At 44.2% G+C, this 21,087-nt stretch overlaps 2 protein-coding genes across 9 annotated transcripts in view; both read right to left on the bottom strand.

Annotated features, from left to right (window-relative positions):
* Window positions 1–13,977, bottom strand: part of LOC6541082 (mucin-17) — a 27,687-nt gene extending 13,710 nt beyond the window's left edge. For 3 of the 8 annotated variants that reach the window (XM_026979132.1, XM_026979134.1, XM_015159241.2), the window contains exons 1-6: window positions 13,915–13,976; window positions 10,174–10,806; window positions 3,073–3,168; window positions 2,398–2,639; window positions 2,198–2,344; window positions 1,827–1,916 (exon numbers count right to left, since the gene is read on the bottom strand). In XM_026979132.1, the coding sequence (XP_026834933.1) occupies window positions 1,827–1,916; window positions 2,198–2,344; window positions 2,398–2,639; window positions 3,073–3,168; window positions 10,174–10,424 (826 nt within the window). In that variant the 5' untranslated portion in view covers window positions 10,425–10,806; window positions 13,915–13,976. Of the gene's footprint in view, window positions 1–321; window positions 638–1,826; window positions 1,917–2,197; window positions 2,345–2,397; window positions 2,640–3,072; window positions 3,169–7,023; window positions 7,176–8,224; window positions 8,584–10,173; window positions 10,807–13,890 lie in introns of those variants that run through there. The other 5 variants (XM_015159244.2, XM_015159242.2, XM_026979133.1 and 2 more) reach the window with 4 other exon arrangements.
* LOC26526364 (probable serine/threonine-protein kinase roco8) lies at window positions 3,488–4,543 on the bottom strand. Its single transcript, XM_015160010.2, has one exon. The coding sequence runs from the start codon at window positions 4,257–4,259 to the stop codon at window positions 3,933–3,935; it is 327 nt and encodes a 108-aa protein (XP_015015496.1). The 5' UTR covers window positions 4,260–4,543; the 3' UTR covers window positions 3,488–3,932.
* Window positions 13,978–21,087: the final 7,110 nt, after the last annotated feature.

A 21,087-nucleotide genomic window follows, 5' to 3' on the forward strand; every position in this document is an offset into this window, starting at 1 on the left:
TCGCTGTTTTCCACTCTCGTATTTTTAATTTCCCCGCCCAGCCAGTGGGTTCAAGTGCTCGATTGTGGCCCTTCAGACTGCTCCGACTTCAATCGGTGGACTGACCCGCGATAAGTTGGGTCGCAAGGGTTACTTGGTCCAGAGCTACTTTGTTTAGTTGAGGTCAATGATAAACTGCAGAGGGATTTGGGTTACGGAAGCGTGTTGAAAGTCCGCAATCATATTTTCACGATCATAATTCGCTGTTAATCTCGGGGATGGGATCATTAACATTTATTAGCGTTGATTAAGACCCCTTCCTCGTCTGCCGCTTTGTTTTACCTCACGATTATTGATTTCAATGTTTGCTCATTAATGTTTTTTGCCAACTTAGGGTCGGGTCAAGGTTGCTGATAACTCGTCACTAATGCGGTCTCTTGGTCTGTTTGACTTAGGGCCTTATCTGGCAGCTGGAAAAGTTCCTCTATCTGCTGCGCGGAATTCTTGTTTTTTGACGAGTACGCAAGGTATGTTGGATTATACCAACATGTGTTATCACACGCGTTTCGGACGGAATTTTTGGGCCGGAGCGGAATTGGCGTTACGATCGCGACGCGTCGCTTCTGGCAACTGAAGTTACGTTCCGTGCGATTGCCGAGCGGTAAGCGGCGAGCGGCGAGCGTCTAAACGCTCACTCACACACTCAAGTTCATATTTTGTATGGGCACAGTGGGCCTGGTTGTGAGATCTGGTCGAGTGGCGCAGTTTGGCTTTGCAATTTTCAGCCGTTTTTCAGCCCAAATCGCCGAACTAAGCTGGGAGCGTGACCAAATCAATCGACTGTTCAGACACAACAGCTTGAGTGGTCTTGTAAGTAAGACATTTACGCCAATTTTCCAATCACGAAACCTGTTGGTGAGCAACCCACCAACGGTGCGTATGATTAATGCCTGTCGCTATCTGTCAACTGCGCTGAGGCTGGGACTTTGGCCAACTCGAAAAAGTACCTGCTCGGCGGAGTATCATAATGTTCTCGCTGACATCGGCACTTCAATAGCTAAAAAGTCTTATCAAAGCATTACGCTCTTATCACCCACAAAGTGACTCTCTGCTGCCTCCTATCAGCCAGCATTGACCGCGATTTCAGTGAGTTGAACAGAGGGGCACAGATTGTAAGGAGGCAGAGCGCGCAGGTTGTTGATTTTGCCATTTTAATTGGACTCCCTGGTTATGGCCCACTGATAGGAGATAGCTTTACTACAGCCGCAGTCATAGATTTGTTATAGGGCTTTTGGTGGAGTGCCTCAACATACAAACAGCCGTATCGATGAATGCCAAGGGGAGGAAATACACATTACTGGGTTGTGAATAATATAAGTTTTTTAGACGGAAACTACTTAATAAGTTAAACGATTAGCAGGTACTATACATACATATATAATTATTAACAAGAGTTTATTTTTTAAGGGCATACAAGTTTTAAAATATGTTCTGTTGTGCTCAAAGTGGAAAATAATCCAGGTTAAAGTTGGTGAAACTTTTTTTAAATATTAATAATTAATTTTTATTTATTTTAATAGGCATGGAAGTCAGAAAGATTTACTTTTACATTGTAATGCCTCCAACTTAAGCTTGTGTTAAAAGTTCATCAAAATAAATGTTCGAATGGTACAGTGACTCCTATTAAAATAAAATACGTATATGTATATAATACAAACTATTAAACAATCCTTCAAAATACTGCCTATAAAAACTAGTAATCGACGTTACAAAGGTTAGCGTACAGAACAGACGATTACAGCGTGCGTGCTCGATCGATTAGTGGCTATCGATTACCGATTACTTACCTCCCCTGAGCGCACGCGCGCACAAACTGTTTTCCACATTCATAAGCAGGTTACTCAGCTTCGCATGGAATTTATCAAAGAGTTGCAAGTCTGATTGTGTGTCATGTGTGTGTGGGGTGCAAATATCGGTTAATGAGCAAACAAAACAAAATAGACAGAAAGTCTTTTCGGCAAGCTCTCACCTGAAAGCTTGCCTAAAAGTATGCTTCGACTTCGGGTTCACTAGCCAGCAACAAATGTTGCTAAGCCCTTGGCAACATACATATGTGAAAAGAATTCGAAAAATGTTGCCGCACCAATTGAATTTGATTTGCACAAATTGCATGAATTGCATTTGCCCTAATCGAATCTCAGGCAATCTGGGTACTTACAGTTCTCACTTTTGGACAGCTGACCCACTTTGACGTGGTCCAAATTGCCGCCCAGCATTTCGGCCACAATCTCCTCCACGTATTCGCGGATCTTGGCCCGTTCGTCCATGTGGGCGGTATGACCAATCTGGCTAACGCTCTCGAATTCTGCAAATATAGACTCGATATTCCAAGTACTCCTTTCCTGGAACTGCACTCACGCATGCTGCTGTCGTTGCCATCGCCCACAATCGGTATGTACACCTCACTCCTGGCCCTCATCGGATAGACAAACTTGTGCTGGTTGAAGGACATTTGCTCGGCCACCCACGAGGAGGTGTGGGCGAGCGACTCCTTGGAGCTTTGGCATAGCTGGCACTCCCACTTGGCGTCCTTGGGCCGCCAGTCGGCGCATTTTAAACCGCGGCAAACCGATTTTCCGCAGGTGCAACATGTCACGTAGCTGGAAGAGGTTTTCCCAGATCATTACTTTTATAATATACTCGGCGATGCTTTGTAGGTCCCTTAAAAACATTTTCAGTAAACTGTCTAAAACGTAAATCTTGGACCATTAAGCCAATTATGAAACTTCATATACTATTTATTATTTTGAATGACATGTTCCCGTGACATTGAAATAATCAGTTACTTATAAAACATAAATGATACTTGCTTGTTAAATAAATTATTGATACATTATTTCTTTTTAGTTCGATAGAAAGGAATCGATGCCGGAGAAATTACAAAAATTCTTTCCAAATAATATTTTGCATAGGTGTTTGTTTGATTAGTTTATCATATGTCTATGAAGAGGCAAAACTGCTATTCAGCATACGAACAATGTAAAACAGGTATTTCGAATAATCCTCTGTCTCGCAGACACTTCTTTTACTCACTTTTTGGCACTGCTCAGATCCAGGTCCGCACAGCAGACGTTGCAGGCGTGATCCTCGCTGGACTCCTCCTTCCTCCACTTCTTATTGGCTAGTTTGCTGGAAGAGGCAAGGCGGAAGGAATCGCGCGTTATTTCGAGAATGTTGGATGGTGAAAACCAGACGATTAGTTAGGTCGGCTCTGCCGACTAGATGGGGTTATTCAACGGCCAGAAGGTCGTTGGCTGAAACTCAACTCAATTAGTCGGTAGCCATTGATCGTGCTGCCAACTTTTGGACCGACCAGCAATTCTCCCAGCAAATAGTGGGCAGTCCACCCAAACGCAATTGTATGGGGCAATTGACTTTCTCCCGGCTGTTAAATCCCGCAAATTGCATAACAACGCAAACCCGTTGGACCAGGCAAACAAAAAGGCAATGGGGTTTCGAAGCCGAGTTTAATCAACTTAGGCGAAATGGCCTGCTTAAAGTCTACATGTAGCTCTATCACACATCATCTTACAACCTAAGAGACGCACTGCCTCGATATGCATTCGGATTATGTCAGTCACAGTTCTTACACAAGAGAGAAGAAGGGAATTCCTAGGTGTCTTGTACGTGCTCGAAATGAGAAATCGCCCAGCGGATTGCTGCTCAACTTATTCAAATGGCAAAATTCGCGATTTCGCTTACAAACAAACAAATATAATTTAAGGAAAAAGCCAACCTTAAACAGCGATCGAAAACATTACGCTTGCGAAAGATTCAAAAACCCTGCACAGGCCGTCGAAAACAATTGAAAACAAAAGGTGTAGGAGAAGCTCAGTCAGAATACCCGCTTTAAACCAATCTAATTAAAAATATACATATATTCTAGCCTATGTCTAAGTGGGCAGATGGTGCTGCTGTTGCTGCTGTTGCTGCTGCTGCTGCTGCTGCTGCTGTCGCTGTCTGTGGAATCGCATCCTCCTGCGCGCCCAGTACTCGTAGTTGTTCTCCAGATTCTCGTAGTAGATCTGCTCCTCCCCATCCGGGCCTCCGTTCTCCTCCCAATCCTCGGCGGGCGGTCCGAGGACCGGATCAGTGGTAGTCAGCTTGAGCAGCACCACCTCCATGGTGCAGGCCATGAAGAGGAAGCCCAGCACCGCGAAGCTGATGGGCAGGCACATCAGCCGCTCCACCTGGCACAACACCACCGCGGAGAACAGCATTCTCCCTTGATCTCGATCTAGAGCTGGATCTGTGGTGGCTTCCTTGCTGGCTGTTGGGCTGGCTCCAGGTGGGATCGGGTTTTCAGGTATTCGAAATGTTTGTCGACTGATTAGCGCCGTTGGGCTTGCTGGGATTTGGCATGGCACTCGCGTTGAACCGATTTCGCCAATGGAAGCACTTAATGCCAATTCGCTATCAAATCGCGATCCGCGTCCCACGACACTGACAACTTTCTCGCACAAGGTTCGCCTTTGTTATGCGCAGTTGGCTTTGAGAGTCGGCGGTCAACAGCTGAGATCGGGTATCTATGGGTCCACAGCTATAGAGCTAAGGCCTCTCCATAGCCGTATCCCATGCCGGTTTCGATCGTGGAGAGCGGGAGTCGTCCACTGGCTCTCTCTGCGCTGAACAAACTCGTTAATGACGTAAGTGGAGTCCCCCTGCACACGATCCCGTCGAACAGGTCTACATATGTATATAGCGGAATGGGAATCATGACTGCGCACATTTCCATGCAGATTTATCGCCTTTCTTCTGCGATCTGTGTGATCCGAGCTCCGAGATCTGGAAACCTGGCCGAGCAGGAACCGTTTTAGGGGAGATATGTGGTCGAAAATCAGCAGTCATCAGTCCGCATCATCGGCTGTCTGCTGCATTCATTTGTCGACTAATTTATTTTGGCAATATTTTTCCCGCTCGCCGTCTTGGCCAGAACTTCATTAATTTCCAAATGATAATTGTGAGAAACATTCCGCAAACGAGTTAGCTTGGTTCTTGTCTGGCAAAATATAATGTATGCATGCTGTGAGCGCTCTATTGACTAATCAATCGACTGCTGGCTGGATTCGAGTTTTAATCACAGTTTTGGCAACAAAAGGCGCCACAAAGCGGCCACACTTTCATCGGCATAATGCGAGGGGAACTTTTAAAGCAGCGATCCCATGCCTCGAGGTGGCGAGATTCGCTAGAAATCTGTGCTGAGAATCTGGGTTAATATATGTATGTAAGTGAGCATCATGTGTCCCATTAGCATATTCCCGCACAAGAAAGCGCCGAGCCCTCAGGTTCCGTCGTTATTAATATCCCAGCAGGGCCACAAGCTTTCACAAACGCTCTTTTGATAACATAATCTCGAGAATTTCCCAGAACTTCAAGCCGGAGATTAATAAATTCTTGGTAGAACCGAGTAAACGAGTGGCATCGTAAATTGTTTTATTGATATGGGAGTAATAATCTTCTGATTATCTCCGAGCTTACTATCCGACTTTTGTGAGATCATCACTAACCGTATCTAAGCGGATTTTTGTATTGTCTCGAATGTCTTGATTCACCGTGCAAAATATTCAATTTCTTCAATAAAACGCAAGCCTAAAAGCATGCTTTATTAAGGGGATATTCGAGGTAATTGAACAGCTATAAATTCGAAAATTCCCCAAACAATGCTGCACATCATGTTTGTTTAAAAATGTTTCACAACTTGATATTGTTCCCACAATCGCCTTTGAACCGCACTTTTAAACACTGAAAATACTTCGGTCATAACTTTTTGCGGCTTTTCACTTGCCACAAGGCCAACATAACTGGTTTGTTCTCACTTTAATAGCGAATAAAACCCAGAATTTCTGTGCATATCTGAGCTGTGGCATCGGCCAGAGTTAATTGCATTTAGCGACTTTCCACAGTTCCACAACTTGTTTGGCTTTTAAAAGACGCTAAAAAAAAGTCGTATTTCAGACCCGGAAATTAATAAGTGAATTAAAAGCGAACTGAAATATGTATTTAGAAATTGGCACACATGAATTAAAACTATTAACTTGATTGTTGTGTTTTTGTTTTGCGGTTTTCTTTGCTTAAATGTAATGCAATATGTAAGGAGATTTTCTAAATATAAATATAAGGAAATTGTTTTTGTTTCTTCATTAACGATACATTACTTAAAGCCTTATAGTTTCGATACAAAAGTACCCTAATACACTAAAAAATGATGTGTAACTGCCGCCACAGTAATAATAACAATAATTTTGTCAACACAGCGGCTAATTAAGTTTCCATTGAAAAGGTGACGAAAGAAGAACAATTGAGGGGCGTTCTTAGTCATGGCCAATTGTTACTGCCAATTTGTGACGCTTTTTAAGGAAAAAGCAGATGGAGGGGGCGGTGGAAAGTTGTTCCCTTTGTTGGCCAACGACTTCCGCTAACCATTCTTTGAGACTCTATGGTTCTTGTGTCCGGATTCGCGATAAGTCAATGACAGCTTGGCAATGTTATGAAACGTCTAACGGACCATCGGACCGGCAGGCCATCGGCGGAGCACAACAGGTGCCGCATAAATTGGAGGCAGGTGGCGGAGATTGCGCAATTCTTAATTAAGGCGAAGCTACGCACTCGATGCCCAAAGTTAGTAACTGCATCGCCATCGCCATTACCATCGCCGGGGCAAGTAGCAAGTGGCAAGTAGCTGGTGGAAAACGGCGACTGGAGAAATGGCAACAATTATGTCAAATCTCCTCAGCTTGGCCATTTCCCACACGCAAACGCAATCAAGTCATGCGAAACGATGGCCACGTAACCGGATTGAAGTTGCAGTCAAGAAAGTTTGGTTTCAGTTTCTATTCGGATTTATCTCGCGCTGCATTTGTATCTGCAACTGCGGCATACACACGTAAGTGCATCTGCACGTGCGGCTCCGGAGCTTAGCTCACGTACCCGAACTTGTATCCATCGGATGCCATATTTTGATTTATCTCCATTTGATTAACTCACCCCAAGAGCTGCTGGGCGCCACACTGCAGCAGATAGGCCCCTCCAATAAGAGCCACCACGGAGGTGAGTCCCAGCAGCAGGTTCCCGCTTCCAGGTCGGTTGATTGGCAGCTCCATGAGGCAGATGTACGGGCGCATCCAGCGCTTCAGGCACTGCGGAGTTCGCATTAAATTCAAATACGATATCGATATCGATTTCGATTTCGCTTTTAATTTCGTGGCATTTGCATTAGAAGCACACACACACACCTATCGGAAGCACCTATGATTTAATTCCACCTCAGGTGAAACCCCTAACTAGACTGAATCAAAGAAATCGCCGGAACAATACTCCACTGAACTATTTTTTACTACTTATCAGAACCAAAAATTCTCCATTTGCGGCTATCACCTATTTGTGGGTATTTTACGTGGTTTCGGCCAATACATACTTTGGCCTTAGCCTTATCAGAAAGTTTTTGTTTGTTCGGTTTAAATTGCCTAGATTTGACATGAAGTTGTATGGGTAAAAATCATTTGCAGGGCATTTAAGTTTCGAATTTTCAGTTGGAAATAGCTAAGCCTGTAATACAATTATTTCCCAGAGAAAACATCACGTAAGCAAATATTTTTAGGTACAACTTAATGCAATTGGTCACATTTGAATTCGTGACTATTAGAGGTAAATAATTTCCAACATAATGCAAAGAACAACAACTGAAATTGTTGTCATAAATCACTTAAAGAACATTATTCATTTAGGTATGCAAATCTCGTGCTTAGATGCAATCACTTTAGAAAAGTTTAGAAAAACTTTGTCTACAGGTCGAACCACGTAGTAGCAGTTATTTATTCGTTAATTTATTTGCTTAAGTGTTTTCCTTTGTGTTTATTTTTGCACATTGCGATTAGCACTAATTAAACTTGATAAATGTCAGTATGTGCTTTTTGCGAAACTCTTATCGACAGTATTGCTTTTTTAGCGATATCGTCAATACAAGTTGAGAGTTGCATAATTTCCATTGGTTTTGCAGTTATTATTTACAAAAAATGTAGCTTCAGTTGTGTGTGTGTGGTTCTAAGAAGGATGTATTAATTATCGTGCTATTCACTTCAGTCGGCATTAAAGGTGTGGGTTTGATTTCTAAATTTTTAGTGCTTGTGGAATCTTTCCTCTGAACCGAAGTGAACTTCACTGGCGGAATATCTGAATAAATAATTACCACAAAATTTGATTTTTCGTTTGGCTTGTTATTTCTGTTTGCAGTTACGAACGACGATTATCAATCACTTTTCGGGCAATATGCTTCTGAGGTGTCTGCCGCACGAACTGAGCCCGCTAATTGCCATCGCCGCACAGCCGATCACCTTACTCCATCTTCAAAAAGCCCAAACCGTCGACACCGAAAACAATCCGGAATGCATGACGCACAAATTGAAACAAATCGCGGCAAGTATACAACAGAACTGATTAAGATCACGTGGATAAGGGCCTCCAATGCCAACGATCTTCAAGTTAAGTTAACTTAACGAATGGAGCAGCTGACTCCGACTGGAGCGCCGACAGGTTTGTTTTAGCCAAGTTGTATTCGGTTTTGTTTACTTTTTTGCACAATATATAACTGGGGTATATGGGCATTATATTGGATTTTGTTTGCCCACTTCGTTATGGCGGATCGCATATATAGCCGACCGACCGTTGATTTGATAAGAGTTCCGCTCGCGTCCAGTAATATATAAATATATATCTCGGTCTGCGACGAAAACTTCGCAGATAAGTGTCAAGACTATTTCGGATGTTAGGTCACCAACGGGTGTACACTCTTTCCAATTGGGTTGAATCTACGGCCAAATATTTAAAGGGGCTTTTGATATTAATATTTTTTTGTTTTAGGATTTGTGTGCGTTGCGGGCGAGTAACCAAAATGGAACTGGCCCCTAGTGGCGCAGTGGGTCAGAGCTTTGTTGGCCATGCAACTAGAGGGTGGAAGGCAAATCCCCATTGAGCCGCAGAAATATGGACACTTATGACCCCACCCCGTCCAATATTCTCTGGCATTCCGCATTGTCCAACGGACCTTATGCAAATGCAATTGCAAATGCCACTTGGCAGCTGCCAGTCACATGTCCGCCGCTTGGTTGCAAGAGTTTGTGGCAAAAAGAAAAGACCTCCGAAATCGATTGGCCCTGCCATTGGCCAAGCAAAGCTCACGGCAATTAATTGGCATTAATCAAGTTAATTATGAAATATTCGATAAGATTGCCACTCCACTCCCCAGGCGACGAAGCTTGTGTGGAATAACGAAATTATCGTGGAATAGGTTACAGATTTGGGGGCTCAATAACGATTCGAATCCGGAATGCTCTATTGGCAACTAAGTGTGTCGAAATCGAACGGTTATTTCGGTTCTATAAAACTGTATCAAGAATTATTATTATGAAAGAAAGAAGACGACTAAACATGTTTCTCAATCAAAAATGTAATTACATACTTTTATGTACTACAATTATCCCCCTATAAAGTGTACCTTTCCTCACACTGCACAGACAACCATATAGTTCAAATAGGTTTTCCAATTACGATCGCCGAACTGGGTTGGCCGTCATTATCATTCTAATGGAACTTCCCCGCCATATTTTCCCAACCAAATTGCGAACTCATTCAAAAGCTCCGTGGTCAGAAGCAGCGGGTTCCTCTATGACAATTGTCGAAAAGAATTCCCAGAAGACTCAGACTGCTCACGGAGTGACTTCTGGCTGTACGAATGACATGACTGACTGCGCCCGAGATATTGTCATTTCCATTTTGAGGTCGGCAAATTTGCATAAATTGATATCCGCCCGCAGTCTGGGAGATGCAGATGCATGTGCCCGGTGCAGTTTGCCGTAAGATTGTGGGCTCCATGCGCACCCAAGTCGGCTCAGGCCAATCCCAGCTGCCAGTGGCTTCCGTTCTGGCCACATGGTAAAATCAACTTCCATATACTGTCAAACTTCCCAAGCATTAAGTTGTTGTCAATAAAACTAAGCCCATTGAATTAAAAGATCGAAATATGGGTGTTCCCCCGTACTTTCATATCGCATTGGTGAGAGAATCTGGCTTTAAAAGTGGTAATATGGGTCAACTAATATGTTGAGACTTTTATGTACATGACTTTTTAGCTGCACTCACCTTAATCTATCGCGCAGCTGCTGGTGGGTGAGCTGGTCCCGCTGCAACACCTGGAGGATCCGCTGGCACTGGTGCAGTCGCTGGCGCCTCCTCAAGGTCGGGGACTCCGCCTCGAGCACCGCAATCCCGCTGTCCGCGCTGGAGTTCAGCTGCTGCTGGACGGGATCGGGACTGCTCTCCTGGTTGTTGTTGTCGATGTTGCTGGTGTTGCGTCCTGCTGGCGATGTTGCTGCTGGCACTTCACCTGCCATGTTGCTGCTGTCGCCGAGTGGCCGATGGGCGGTGTGTGTAATTTGCTTGTGAATCGGGAGCGGCCCTAGGCCATTTCCATTTCCGCACTCAGTGTCTCATGCGGGCACTGTTTTGCTCTCACGCACATGAAACACTTTTGGCAAACAAATCCGCCTTACTGCTTGCTTTTGGTTTCTTTTTAGCTTTTTGTGTGTTAATTACGCGCCAGTTACGAGCATTGTTTTGGCACTGGAAGCGGGCACTGCCGCACTGCCTCCACTTGGGCCACCGAAAATAAAAGTTGCTTACGGAGCAGCTTATCAGCCGGCGCGATACACAAATTCAAGACTTCCTATGCGGGGTGCTATGGTGCGTTGGTGCCTGGGAGCGTTTGCTTTCGTACTGCAATCAAAGGAATTTTGGTTTATTTTTACGGCAGAGACCCATAAACAAATGCGGCGGCAGATAACGAACCCCCGACCAGCTCCAGATAACCAGAATCTTGCGATGCCTCATCGTTACACATCTTAAAAAGCTGAGACTTCGCTGCGTTGGTCTGTCACCTTCGACTTCATATATTCATAAGATACATAAATGATTGTGTCTGGTTTCTTGGTGTTGCTGCACCCAAAGTGAAATGTGCACTTACAGCCGCAGTTCGCACGCCCAAATATGTTAATTTCTGGCACGTAATTACGCAGAGTGCTTCGATTCGGGCCGGTTAACCCATTTGGCTGGCAATGGGTTAAGTGGCCCAGCAGTTCATCTTGGAGAGGCCGAATGCCCCAGGCTCCAAAAAACTATTTGGCAAATATGGCCAAGCGAAACTGGCTGAAACAGAAATGCGCACAAATTGGAAAAGAGAAATTCTCGGTCGCCAGCATTTCTTCTCTGGCCAGTTAAATGGCAGACTTGAAACGCTGACAGTACGTCTGCCGAAGTATCTATGGTTGGACAGATACGTGGATAGATGGATGGATGGCCAAGGCAACAAGATGACTGCGATTTCGTATTCGACGCACTTGTTGTTCGGTTTCCAGAGTTCGTTGTTCAGTGTTCAGCGATTGTTGATGGGTTTGGACAAGGGAAACGGAAAGTCATTTCTTTTGAGTTTTGAGTGAAACTCAGCTGGATGTGTGGAAATTCTCTGAATAGGATTTTCTGGGGATTTGAAAGATAATTTAGGCTGTGCAACAGCGTGATATGCAGTTCCCCAAACAATGCGGCAATTAAAAGTGCATTTGCATGCATACCAAACTAAATCCGGCGTTTTGCATATCATTTTCGTTGAGGTTGGTCAACTGAAATTGATTTCCATTCCAAGTGTGTTACCCAATATGCATCAGTTTTACCTGCAATATGTATGCATGTGTGCCTGTTTTTGTATCTGCAAGTTGGATTTGTGCAATTTTCACACAATTGTTTGCCGCATTCGCATGGCATGTCGAATTAAGTTGTTACAGTAACTAATCTGATGATTAATTAGACAACAATTTCAGATGCAATTGGGTCGCCGGCAAATGGGTCAACTCCATCCGGAGAGCTGGCCAGAAGGCCGTGCTCAAGCTTCGCCTGCCTGATGGCTCAATTAATTATGACAGCGCGATTGTACAGAGGGAAAAATAGTGATACGTTTCCCATTGACACTAATATTTGCAATACCTCGAAAGTATAAATATACATCAAAATATTGATTAATACGTACATATTTGATATTGGCGTTAGGACAGAGTTAAGTTCATTCAATTTATTTATTTATTTAGGCTACTAATGTTATAAGTAATCGCATCGCTTGACTAGTGTAAAAATGTATCATTGAACCTCGAAGATCTTCATGAGTGAGACTTGGGTGTCATCAATTCATTTCTATGATATGACACTAAATTAAGCCAAGTTGACTGGTATTATGGCCGAAAGTGGGGCAAGCCTGATATTATTTTCCCCCAGTGCACACTTGCAAATATTTGAAGGGAAACTATTTATCAAGCTGCGGGTGAGGAGCGGGTGACCCGCAGTCAGAGTAGCTCTTACTAACGGTTTCACACTCTCTTCCCGGCCAACTTTAATAGCCATGCCACACACATGGGCCCACATACTCGTATGTACATATATATTGGAGCCACAGGGCGCAACCGCAACTGCCGATTCATTGGGAAATTAGTCAAAGCAATTCCACGCCAATGATGCGTTTTGTGGAGTTTCTTTTTGTGGTGAGCTGAGTTGCTGCCCCCTGAGAAAGGGGGCCTCTTGCCCCTTGGGAGTGCAACAACAATCTGCTTAAACGAACGGAAGTCGGCAGTGAGACGCCAGTCGCTGGTTAATACTGTTAACCGATGCTGTCCGATTGGTTTTAGTTATCTCCGTTTTCTCATTTTCCCGCTGTTTCTTGCTCACTTTTGTTCGTTTTCAATTTACGGGCGAAATGGCTGTTATTTCAATTTTTTACTTTTTTTGGTTTGTAAAAGTTGTTTTCACAGCCATGGCTAACTAGAAAATAATGAACAAACAAATTAAAGCACACACATCAATGGCAACAGTTGGACGCCAGCGGAAGTGCAACCTGTGGCCATTCCTCACAATCGGGGTTGCACAGGGTTCGATTCCAAGTGCACGGTAACTACAGTGTTCAATCGAAAGAGCGGACTGAGGACTTAGGTGAATGTGCGAGTCTATAATTCCACATGCATACTAGAAAGTAGTAAGTGGCGGATGCACTTAACATTATTTATTTCTTTTGCTGTTTCCTTTTGATTTTGATTGTTTGAAATATTCTTAAGATTCACTTGAACATACTCGAAAGTTCGTTATTTGCACTCAATATATTGCTGATTAATAGAAATAGTTTCAGTAATTACTTACAAATTCTACACTGATTAAAGTTTATTGATTTTTATCAAAGCTACATAATTTTTAATATCACAAATATCCGCAACTTCCAGTATTATCAACAGCAATGAACTGAATTTTGAATTTAGTTTTTTAATATAGCCTCTTTCTGAGTCTCGCACTGCATCAGCCCTGTTTAGTTTTCGGCTGACATTGACACCTGTTCACCTGTGCACCCGGGCACCCGGGCACCTGGTCACCCCTTTGGTCCCCACTGCCGTTCGTTCTTTCCGTTTTTCGTTTGCCGCCTTTGTGCTTCTGTCAGTTGCTTTGCGCATGAGTCGCACGTTTAGGCGTCGTTGTTGTTGCTGCTGTCACTTTGGGCATATCGCACGCTCCAGTGACCCATTATGTACACACGAATATCTGTTTAGTATGGCAGGAGTGCAGGGCTCCCACCAACGCAATCGCACTAGATGTTTTGCTTTTTTGGACAAGGCTCAAAGGGCTGCCCTTCGAGGTCCCGCTTCAACGGTTCGAGGTTCGTAATTTGTGATTCGAGGTTCGTGATTCGGGGTTCGGGGTTCGGGGTTCATGGTTCGGAGATCGGAGAGCGGGGATCGGGGTTCGAGTTTTTAGCCGACGTTCGTAAGATCGTACACCACATAGCCTACGTTCACGTACTCCTCGATTTCGAGCGCCGCTCCGTTTGTGCAGAAGGTTGAAACGCGAATGAGAGGAGAGCCGCACGCTTTGAGTCTGGCTTGCCGAAGTTGCGCTGCCTTGGCTTTACCGTTTGTTGTCGGTTCTCTCCGGTACTCGTACTGGTGTACTGGCATTATCTCTCGCTGCTCTCTTTATTGTTGCTGCTCAACAGCTGTCACGAAAATTTAGCGGCAAAGTTTTGTTCTGCACTCTTCGCCAGTCGTCAGTCGTCATCTTCCACATTTTGCATCGGCTTTTGGGGGTAGAACTTGTTTTCGGGAGGGGTTGGCAAACGGGTTCCGATTTCAAGTTCGACTAGGGCCTAGGGCTTAGTCTAGGGCATGGATAGTGCACAGTTAACCCTTTCTGGGTTTCTGATTTCTTTGAAATAACACATTACCTATATTCCAATCAATATATGCAAAGTGTTCAAATGTTCTTTTCCGAGGAATCCTCAAAGGATAGCCAATATCGAAAGGTATACAAGATAATATTTTATTTACAAATTGTAGTACAGCATTTTCCTAATCGCTATATTAATTTTTAAGCCATTTTTGCCGGTCCAAATGGGCTAACCATTTGCATTGCTTGGAATTGTTGTCCCAAGTACTTAACCTTTTCTTGCCTGCTTTCTTTCCATTTGTTTTGTCTTCTGCTCTCCGGCTCTTTGATTCTTTCTTCCTGTCAGCCTTTTTGCTCGCTCAAACTTTTCCACTTAGCGCGACGTGTGCTAAACTTTAATTGTATGCATAGGGAAGCGATTGAAGGTGGGAGATTGCGCGAAAGAGAGGGAGTGACAGTTGGAAAAAGAGGCAGAAGATAGAGGAGACTGGGACTGGGAGTGGGACTGACCACTGAAGATTCGGTTACACAAGTTCAGTTAGAAGGAAGTCTCGCGAAAGTAGCGACGGACAGCGACAGCTATAAATAGTTTATGGGCCGGCCAGTCGGTTTGGATGGTACCCTACCTCGGGGGCTTAGAAGTGCGAAAGAGACGGAGGGCTGGGCCTGGTTTATGTTTATTGCCTCACTCTGACCCAACTAGGTACTCAACGCGGTACTTGGCTCTGCGTGGAGTAGGAAGCGTTTAACTACCTTTGAAAGACATTTGATACATAGCCAAGTCGGGAATCGCGGAGTTTATTTTCGTCTGCGTTTTCTTTTCGCTTTACGTGCTTTTTGCCGACAAAACGCGCTAAGCCACCATGCCATCCAAAGCAGCCCATTGCACCTGACACACTCACCTGAGATGGAGGAACAACATGCTGTGCACTGGAAAAATGCTTCTCTTATCAGTAAGTAAGGAATGGCCCAGGGTGGGACAATATGGGTTCAAGAGCTTCATATGTCAAATGGATATATAATTATAAATTATTATAATAAATAATTATAAAAATTCTGCAATCCATGCCGATAGGTTGGCAAATAGGCAAAATTGTATGGTAGACATAAGTAATGGTACAAACATTTAGATATATGTAAAACATTTATTCTTCAGTGTATAACATAACAATAAACCTGTAAGTCTTATCTTCAGCGTTTTGAACACGGGGTTTATTTTTCTCATTTTTCGCAACCCTTTTAGCTCTGATATTGATGGGCCAGCGAGGACAGGAAGGGGAAATAATGCAGCATTACCAGATGACTTTCCGTTCTGCTCAACATTCACATCAAAATTCCTCGCCATCATCCCAAGTGATAAAATGCGCAGAACCTCTGTAAACCGTTAAGATAATCATCAATGAATGCGCGAATGGGTGAATGAGTGAGTGAATAAAACAGCTTGACACCTCGCATTCCGTTGTTTGTATCCCATGGACTCAGTTTTTTATGGTCCAAAAGAGGGACAAATCTGGCATGTCAAAGAAGTTTATTCAGTGGCCAATTAAATTAGCTGGCGCTTCGATCGGTGAAAGCATTTCTTCAATCACTTTCGTTGACCAGGGCCACTTTGATTAATTTATGTTCATCAATCAAAAGTGGCAGCTAATTTTATGAGTTTATGCAAATTTTTAGACTTTCAGCCCTGAGAAGTAGGTCTAGAGAATTGATACGACAAAAATTACGATTTTAGTTTTCACTATAATAAAATTGCCAAACACATTAATGGAGATTAATGGCAATAAATTGAAAGTTCCTTAGAACTGAGAGGGCTTTTAATTATAATTGTTATCAATACATTATTATACAGAATTAAGATTGTTGACTTTTTCTAGCAATAACATATGTTTCCACAACATGGACACATTTAAATATATAAAATACTTATACAGACCTTACCAACTACTCAAAATATTTTGTAAGGTGCTTGCCAATAAACGTATAATTCTGCTAAAGCTTTGTACACTTCAGTTAAACTCTGGCACGCAACTTTAGAAAAGCAACAAGTGGCTGACTGAACTTCCCGCCGCTGAACACGGGCCACCCTAATTGCGCGGAACTGCAGACTGAAAACGTTGCACACTTTCAGGCGGCAGCTGATGTATCCCCTGATTAAGGGAGGGTTTGTTATTGAAAGTTAAATTCCATTAGTTACCAAAATGACCACTAAATATTAATTATGATTCGGTCAGTTGCCTGCAACCGCTTCTTGTTTGTACTTGCGCAGTGGCAATCCCGGAGAGCCACCAGCATCCACAGCATCCGCGCCAGCTGATGCTGCGAGTGGATCGCAAGCGCACGAGGTATAAAAGGGACCGAGGCAATAGGATTCCAGTAGTCCTGTTCAACTATTCCTCCCCAAGTGTTGGTCCTTAGAGAAGCGAAGGCCGAGGCAGCAGCAGCAGCAGTATCCGCAGAAAAGGAGGGAACTTTTGCAGTGCAGAGCAAATATTTAAAGTGCCCAAGTACGTGTGGTTCCCAGTTTAGCTCGAAGCGAACAGTGCTAACAGGGCCAACAGTGCCGTGAATTGTACCAGTTTCCCTCTCCCAAATTAATTCCGTTTCGCCCTTCTGTCCCTGGCACTAAAACTAACGCAAACGCACAATTGCAGCAGAACGACGAACTCATTTTGGCGCGCCAACCGAAGATATCCGCTTATAGCCTGCATCCTGCCAAGGTGGAGTGAAGGCGTGTAGAGAGGCTGGTGAGGGGTAAGTAATGCGGCGAGCGTTTTCGTCTGATTTGATTGCAATTAAAAGAAATTGCTGTAATTGCGAGTTGTGAGTGGTGAGTGGTGCTGGGACCTCGCGTTTGAAGGATTCCTATGCGCCGTGGCATCAACAAGCTGCCAGACGCTCTGAAAGACTTGAGAGGTGCGAACGTGTCAAAAGAGATGGGGCTGAGGCAAATAAAAACAAATGTGAAGGAAACTAAAATCCATAAATTGATTTTTCCGCCAGCAAGAGCAAAAAACGAACAAAAAGCAGAACAACAGACAAAAGTGTTGCCCAGATCCGGGTCCAGGTGTCTTCACATTTTTCTACTTTCCCAGTTGGCCAGCCAAGCCAACCCCAGTAGAGCAGAGCTAGACGCAGAGACATCATCCTTAACCCCTGTTCCCGCTCTTAACCCACACAGCTGCCCCTGTCCAAAGCTCCGGCGCGGCAAGGATGTACGAGAGCAACATGAATGCCTTGCCACACCACCGTGTCGGTGTGCTGGTGTGTTGGTGTGTTGGTGTCTGGCCCGCAGCACTTTTCAATGTGTGCCACTGCCTCCCCGTCTGTGTGGATTGAGCTTGTGACGTAATGTTTGGAGGTTTTTGAACTGAAGCACTCTCACAAACACGCAGCCACGCACACAGGCACGCCGCTGCCCCAGAACCAAAAGCATTGAATGCTTAAGCTCATTACGGCTTCAGCTTTAATAGCCACTTTGTCCAGGGCCATCTATTCTCACCTTTAACGGGCAGGACTCCGATTAAACTGGCTGGCATTCAGTTCTTAGTTAACGCATTATTCAATGCTCAAACCATATTTATTGTGAGCTCTCTTTAAATAATGTACCGACCTCTTGACCCCGCGGATAAATTCGGAGCTTATCAAGAGTGGCTGTTTTTTATTTGTAAGCCTTTGCACCATGTTTGTAATTCTCTTGTAGTTCCGCAAACTATTTGGATAGTTTAAGGCTCATCGATCAAGTTTCTTTCCTTACAACCAGTTCTTTACAAGTATTAGTGTCCCTAGCTTAATTTTAAAGCCGAGGACAAAATCATGTTGCGTTGGATAAATACGAAAATCAACACATTTGTGGGTGAGGGGCTGATTGAAAGCATAGTCTATAGAGTGCTATTGTAAAGTTATTGATCCCCTTCAAAGTTGTAAGCCGTAAAAGTTTACATGTATATGCAAAAAATACTTTTTTCAAGCTATTCGCTGGCTGCATGGTAGTTAGTGGGATAGGAATCCACTTAACAAGTACACAGCTACTTGCACGCCTGTTGTGGAACGCAGAACAAGTCGATTTTCAATTGCCAGGCATAACAAAGTGCATTTATCAGCGTTCCCAGCCAGCCGCAAACCATTCATCGCATAGGTCAATTGCCACCTTCCAAGGCCGTTCCTTAAAATAGAACTTAGAACTGGAACTAAGGTAAACCGTCGAGGGCCAGACCTTTTCAACACGTAATTGAGCGCTCGAGAGCTGCGCCACAGCCGAAGACATGCAACTTTAATGGGCAGCAGGGCGACCAGGAAAATATTGATTTGGATCGGGCGGAAAGTAGGCCACTTCCTGCGGGCAGCACAAATGAATTCGAAAGTCGCATTTGGCCAGTGAATGCATTCGCAGTGTACTGGAGCTGGGTTAATTATGACAAACCGGAGACATTCGCCCTGGCAATTAAGGCCCTTTGTTGCCAGCCATTTGTCAGGCGTTCAGGGGGTGCTCCCGCAGAGCACTGTCCACGCTGGACTTGGCTAAACCAAATCCGACCTTGTCCACCTCCAGCTCCCCGGGGCAGGCGATAAATAAGCGTCCGCCGAAAACTAACGAGCGATACATAAATAACCCAGAAAAAACGGGAAAAGGGTCAACTGCATTAAATGCCAACTGCATGGTGAGAAATGAGCCAAGTGCGAGGCGGAAGGCACAAAAAGTGAAATGCCAGTAACTACCATGAAGTTAATTACAAATGTCCAATTAGGAAGCTGACAAGGCCGGGCTGTCCAGGAGCGGAAGTCCTCTTTGATGCAATTAAAAACGCATCTGCCCGCAGTGAACGAAAGGCGAACAAAACTGCACACTAATCGCAGAAGGCAGCCGAGAATTGCATAATTGGGCGGCCGCAACTAGACCCATTCCTCCCCAAATCGGGAAAACTGAAAAGGGAAAAGGAGCAACCACAGCATGTGGTTGGCGCATAAAAAAGGGTACCAGACCTGCTCCAGCTGCTGCGGCCGAAACTTTTCGCCTGATAATGGCAAAATCGCCGGGCGCTGGAAAGTATGCTACAAATTTTCGCTCTTCTCGCTGCTCGTCGTCCATTCCCCTTGTGATTTGCACAGAACACGGACAATAAAATACAATTTATGGTAATTTATCTAGCTTACCCGTAAGTCCCGTCGTCAATGGCACAAATTTTTTAATTAATAAATAAATGTTGCGGAAATTATATCGCAGTTAGGCGCTGCCATTGTGCACGTACATAATTACGCGATTTGCCGAGGATTATGTGGGCCTGACAAATGCTATGCCTGCCCCACCGAGGAGGCATTAATGAGCGATTCGGTCACACAAAGCGCCAGGATTCCCGGATACCACTTATTCCTCAAAGCGAGCACACTTACAGACACAATGAAAACACTCTTACAGTCAGGCTTCCCAAGTCGTTAGTGTCCCTAATCGAAATTAATGTGAATTTTCAGGGAAACGGCAACTTGTTTTACGGAAACACTAAAGCACAATAACTTTAATGACGCTTATATAAGCAAAAGGAATTCCTAAGAAAGCTTTCAAATAAATTACGTGTTTTTTACTTTCATTATTATTTTCATTTTAGTTTGTATTTTAATTGATATATTCCAAAAATGCCCAAAGTTAGTATTTCATGATTCCACAACAAAAGGGAAACAGCCAAATCTAAGTTTGATCCAAAGGAGCCTTCACTGTGGCCCCTTGATATGGGGCCATGATTCTTCCTGTCACTTCCGCTCCATGGAAGCGTGAAAACGTAATCCTCGCAGGGATGTTGATTATGCTTATGATTTGGAGCCCGGCATTGGATGAGCTCGGCCACAAATGGCCCAAAGGTGTGGGACGCGTTTGCGCCCACGCTCAAATTGGGTGCATAAATATTTCCCTTTCCCTGGGTCCTTTGCCTAATTGGCGCGAGGATTGCGCTGGAATTTGCGATTCATTGTGTCCGCCGGCCACTTGTCAGCAACAAATTGCATTTCGAATTCAGCTGGCCGACTAAAGTGAAATCAAGACAAAGCCGGCGAAACTCGAATGCAATTGTTTCCAGCGGGCGCATGAGCAATGTTACAATCGCACCTCGGGCGCAGCTTTGCACACTTCTCAAGTGGGTAAGTGGGTGGAACTGGGAGGAAGTGGGAGGAGCTGGGTTAGGTGCTGGGCGGGTCTTAAAAGGATTACGCGCGGGTGGTGCAGTGAGAATCCATTAGTAGCGTATACGGTTGTTGATTCCGCCAAAGAATGTGGCTCGCACTCGCGCCTTCTCCCAACAACCAGGTGCCACTGGGTGAGCTCCGACCAGCAGGGCGGTGGGGAATCCCACGTGGATGGCTCTGTTCACAGTTGGCCATATCATTCATTTTGTTGGTGGATCGCCGGCTGAATAATAGATTGACTGAAGCTCTGCGTGGAATTTAAAGAACTTGTTAGCCCGTTTGCAGATACATTTCCCTTTTCTTTTTTAAATAAGTACAGGAAAACGCCATGTTTACTGTCGCTGTATCCTTGGAAATAGCAGTGCTAGGAAAATATTTCAAACAATATACTTAACTACAATTCTGTTGAAGCAAATCGAATCTAGTTAGATAAAAAACCTACTTTTTGTAGTGTAAGTGTAATCGCATTTGAATTTTTGCATCGCCGATTTAGTTTACTTAGAGAACATTATTTACCTGTTCTCTCTTACAGTTTTAATGTCCGATTAAGATTCTTCCATTGAAGGCTCTAAGTAAACACATCCATATATGTTAATAGGTACCGCGACTGGTTGGGAAAAAACCTTGGATGGTTTACCA

This window comes from Drosophila erecta, unplaced genomic scaffold (assembly GCF_003286155.1).
Source record: "Drosophila erecta strain 14021-0224.00,06,07 unplaced genomic scaffold, DereRS2 tig00000055-arrow-pilon, whole genome shotgun sequence".
Taxonomy (NCBI): Eukaryota; Metazoa; Arthropoda; class Insecta; order Diptera; family Drosophilidae; genus Drosophila; species Drosophila erecta.

Excerpts from the sequence above, each read along its gene's own strand:
- LOC26526364 (XM_015160010.2), bottom strand. The coding sequence starts at position 4,259 with ATGCTGTTCTCCGCGGTGGTGTTGTGCCAGGTGGAGCGGCTGATGTGC.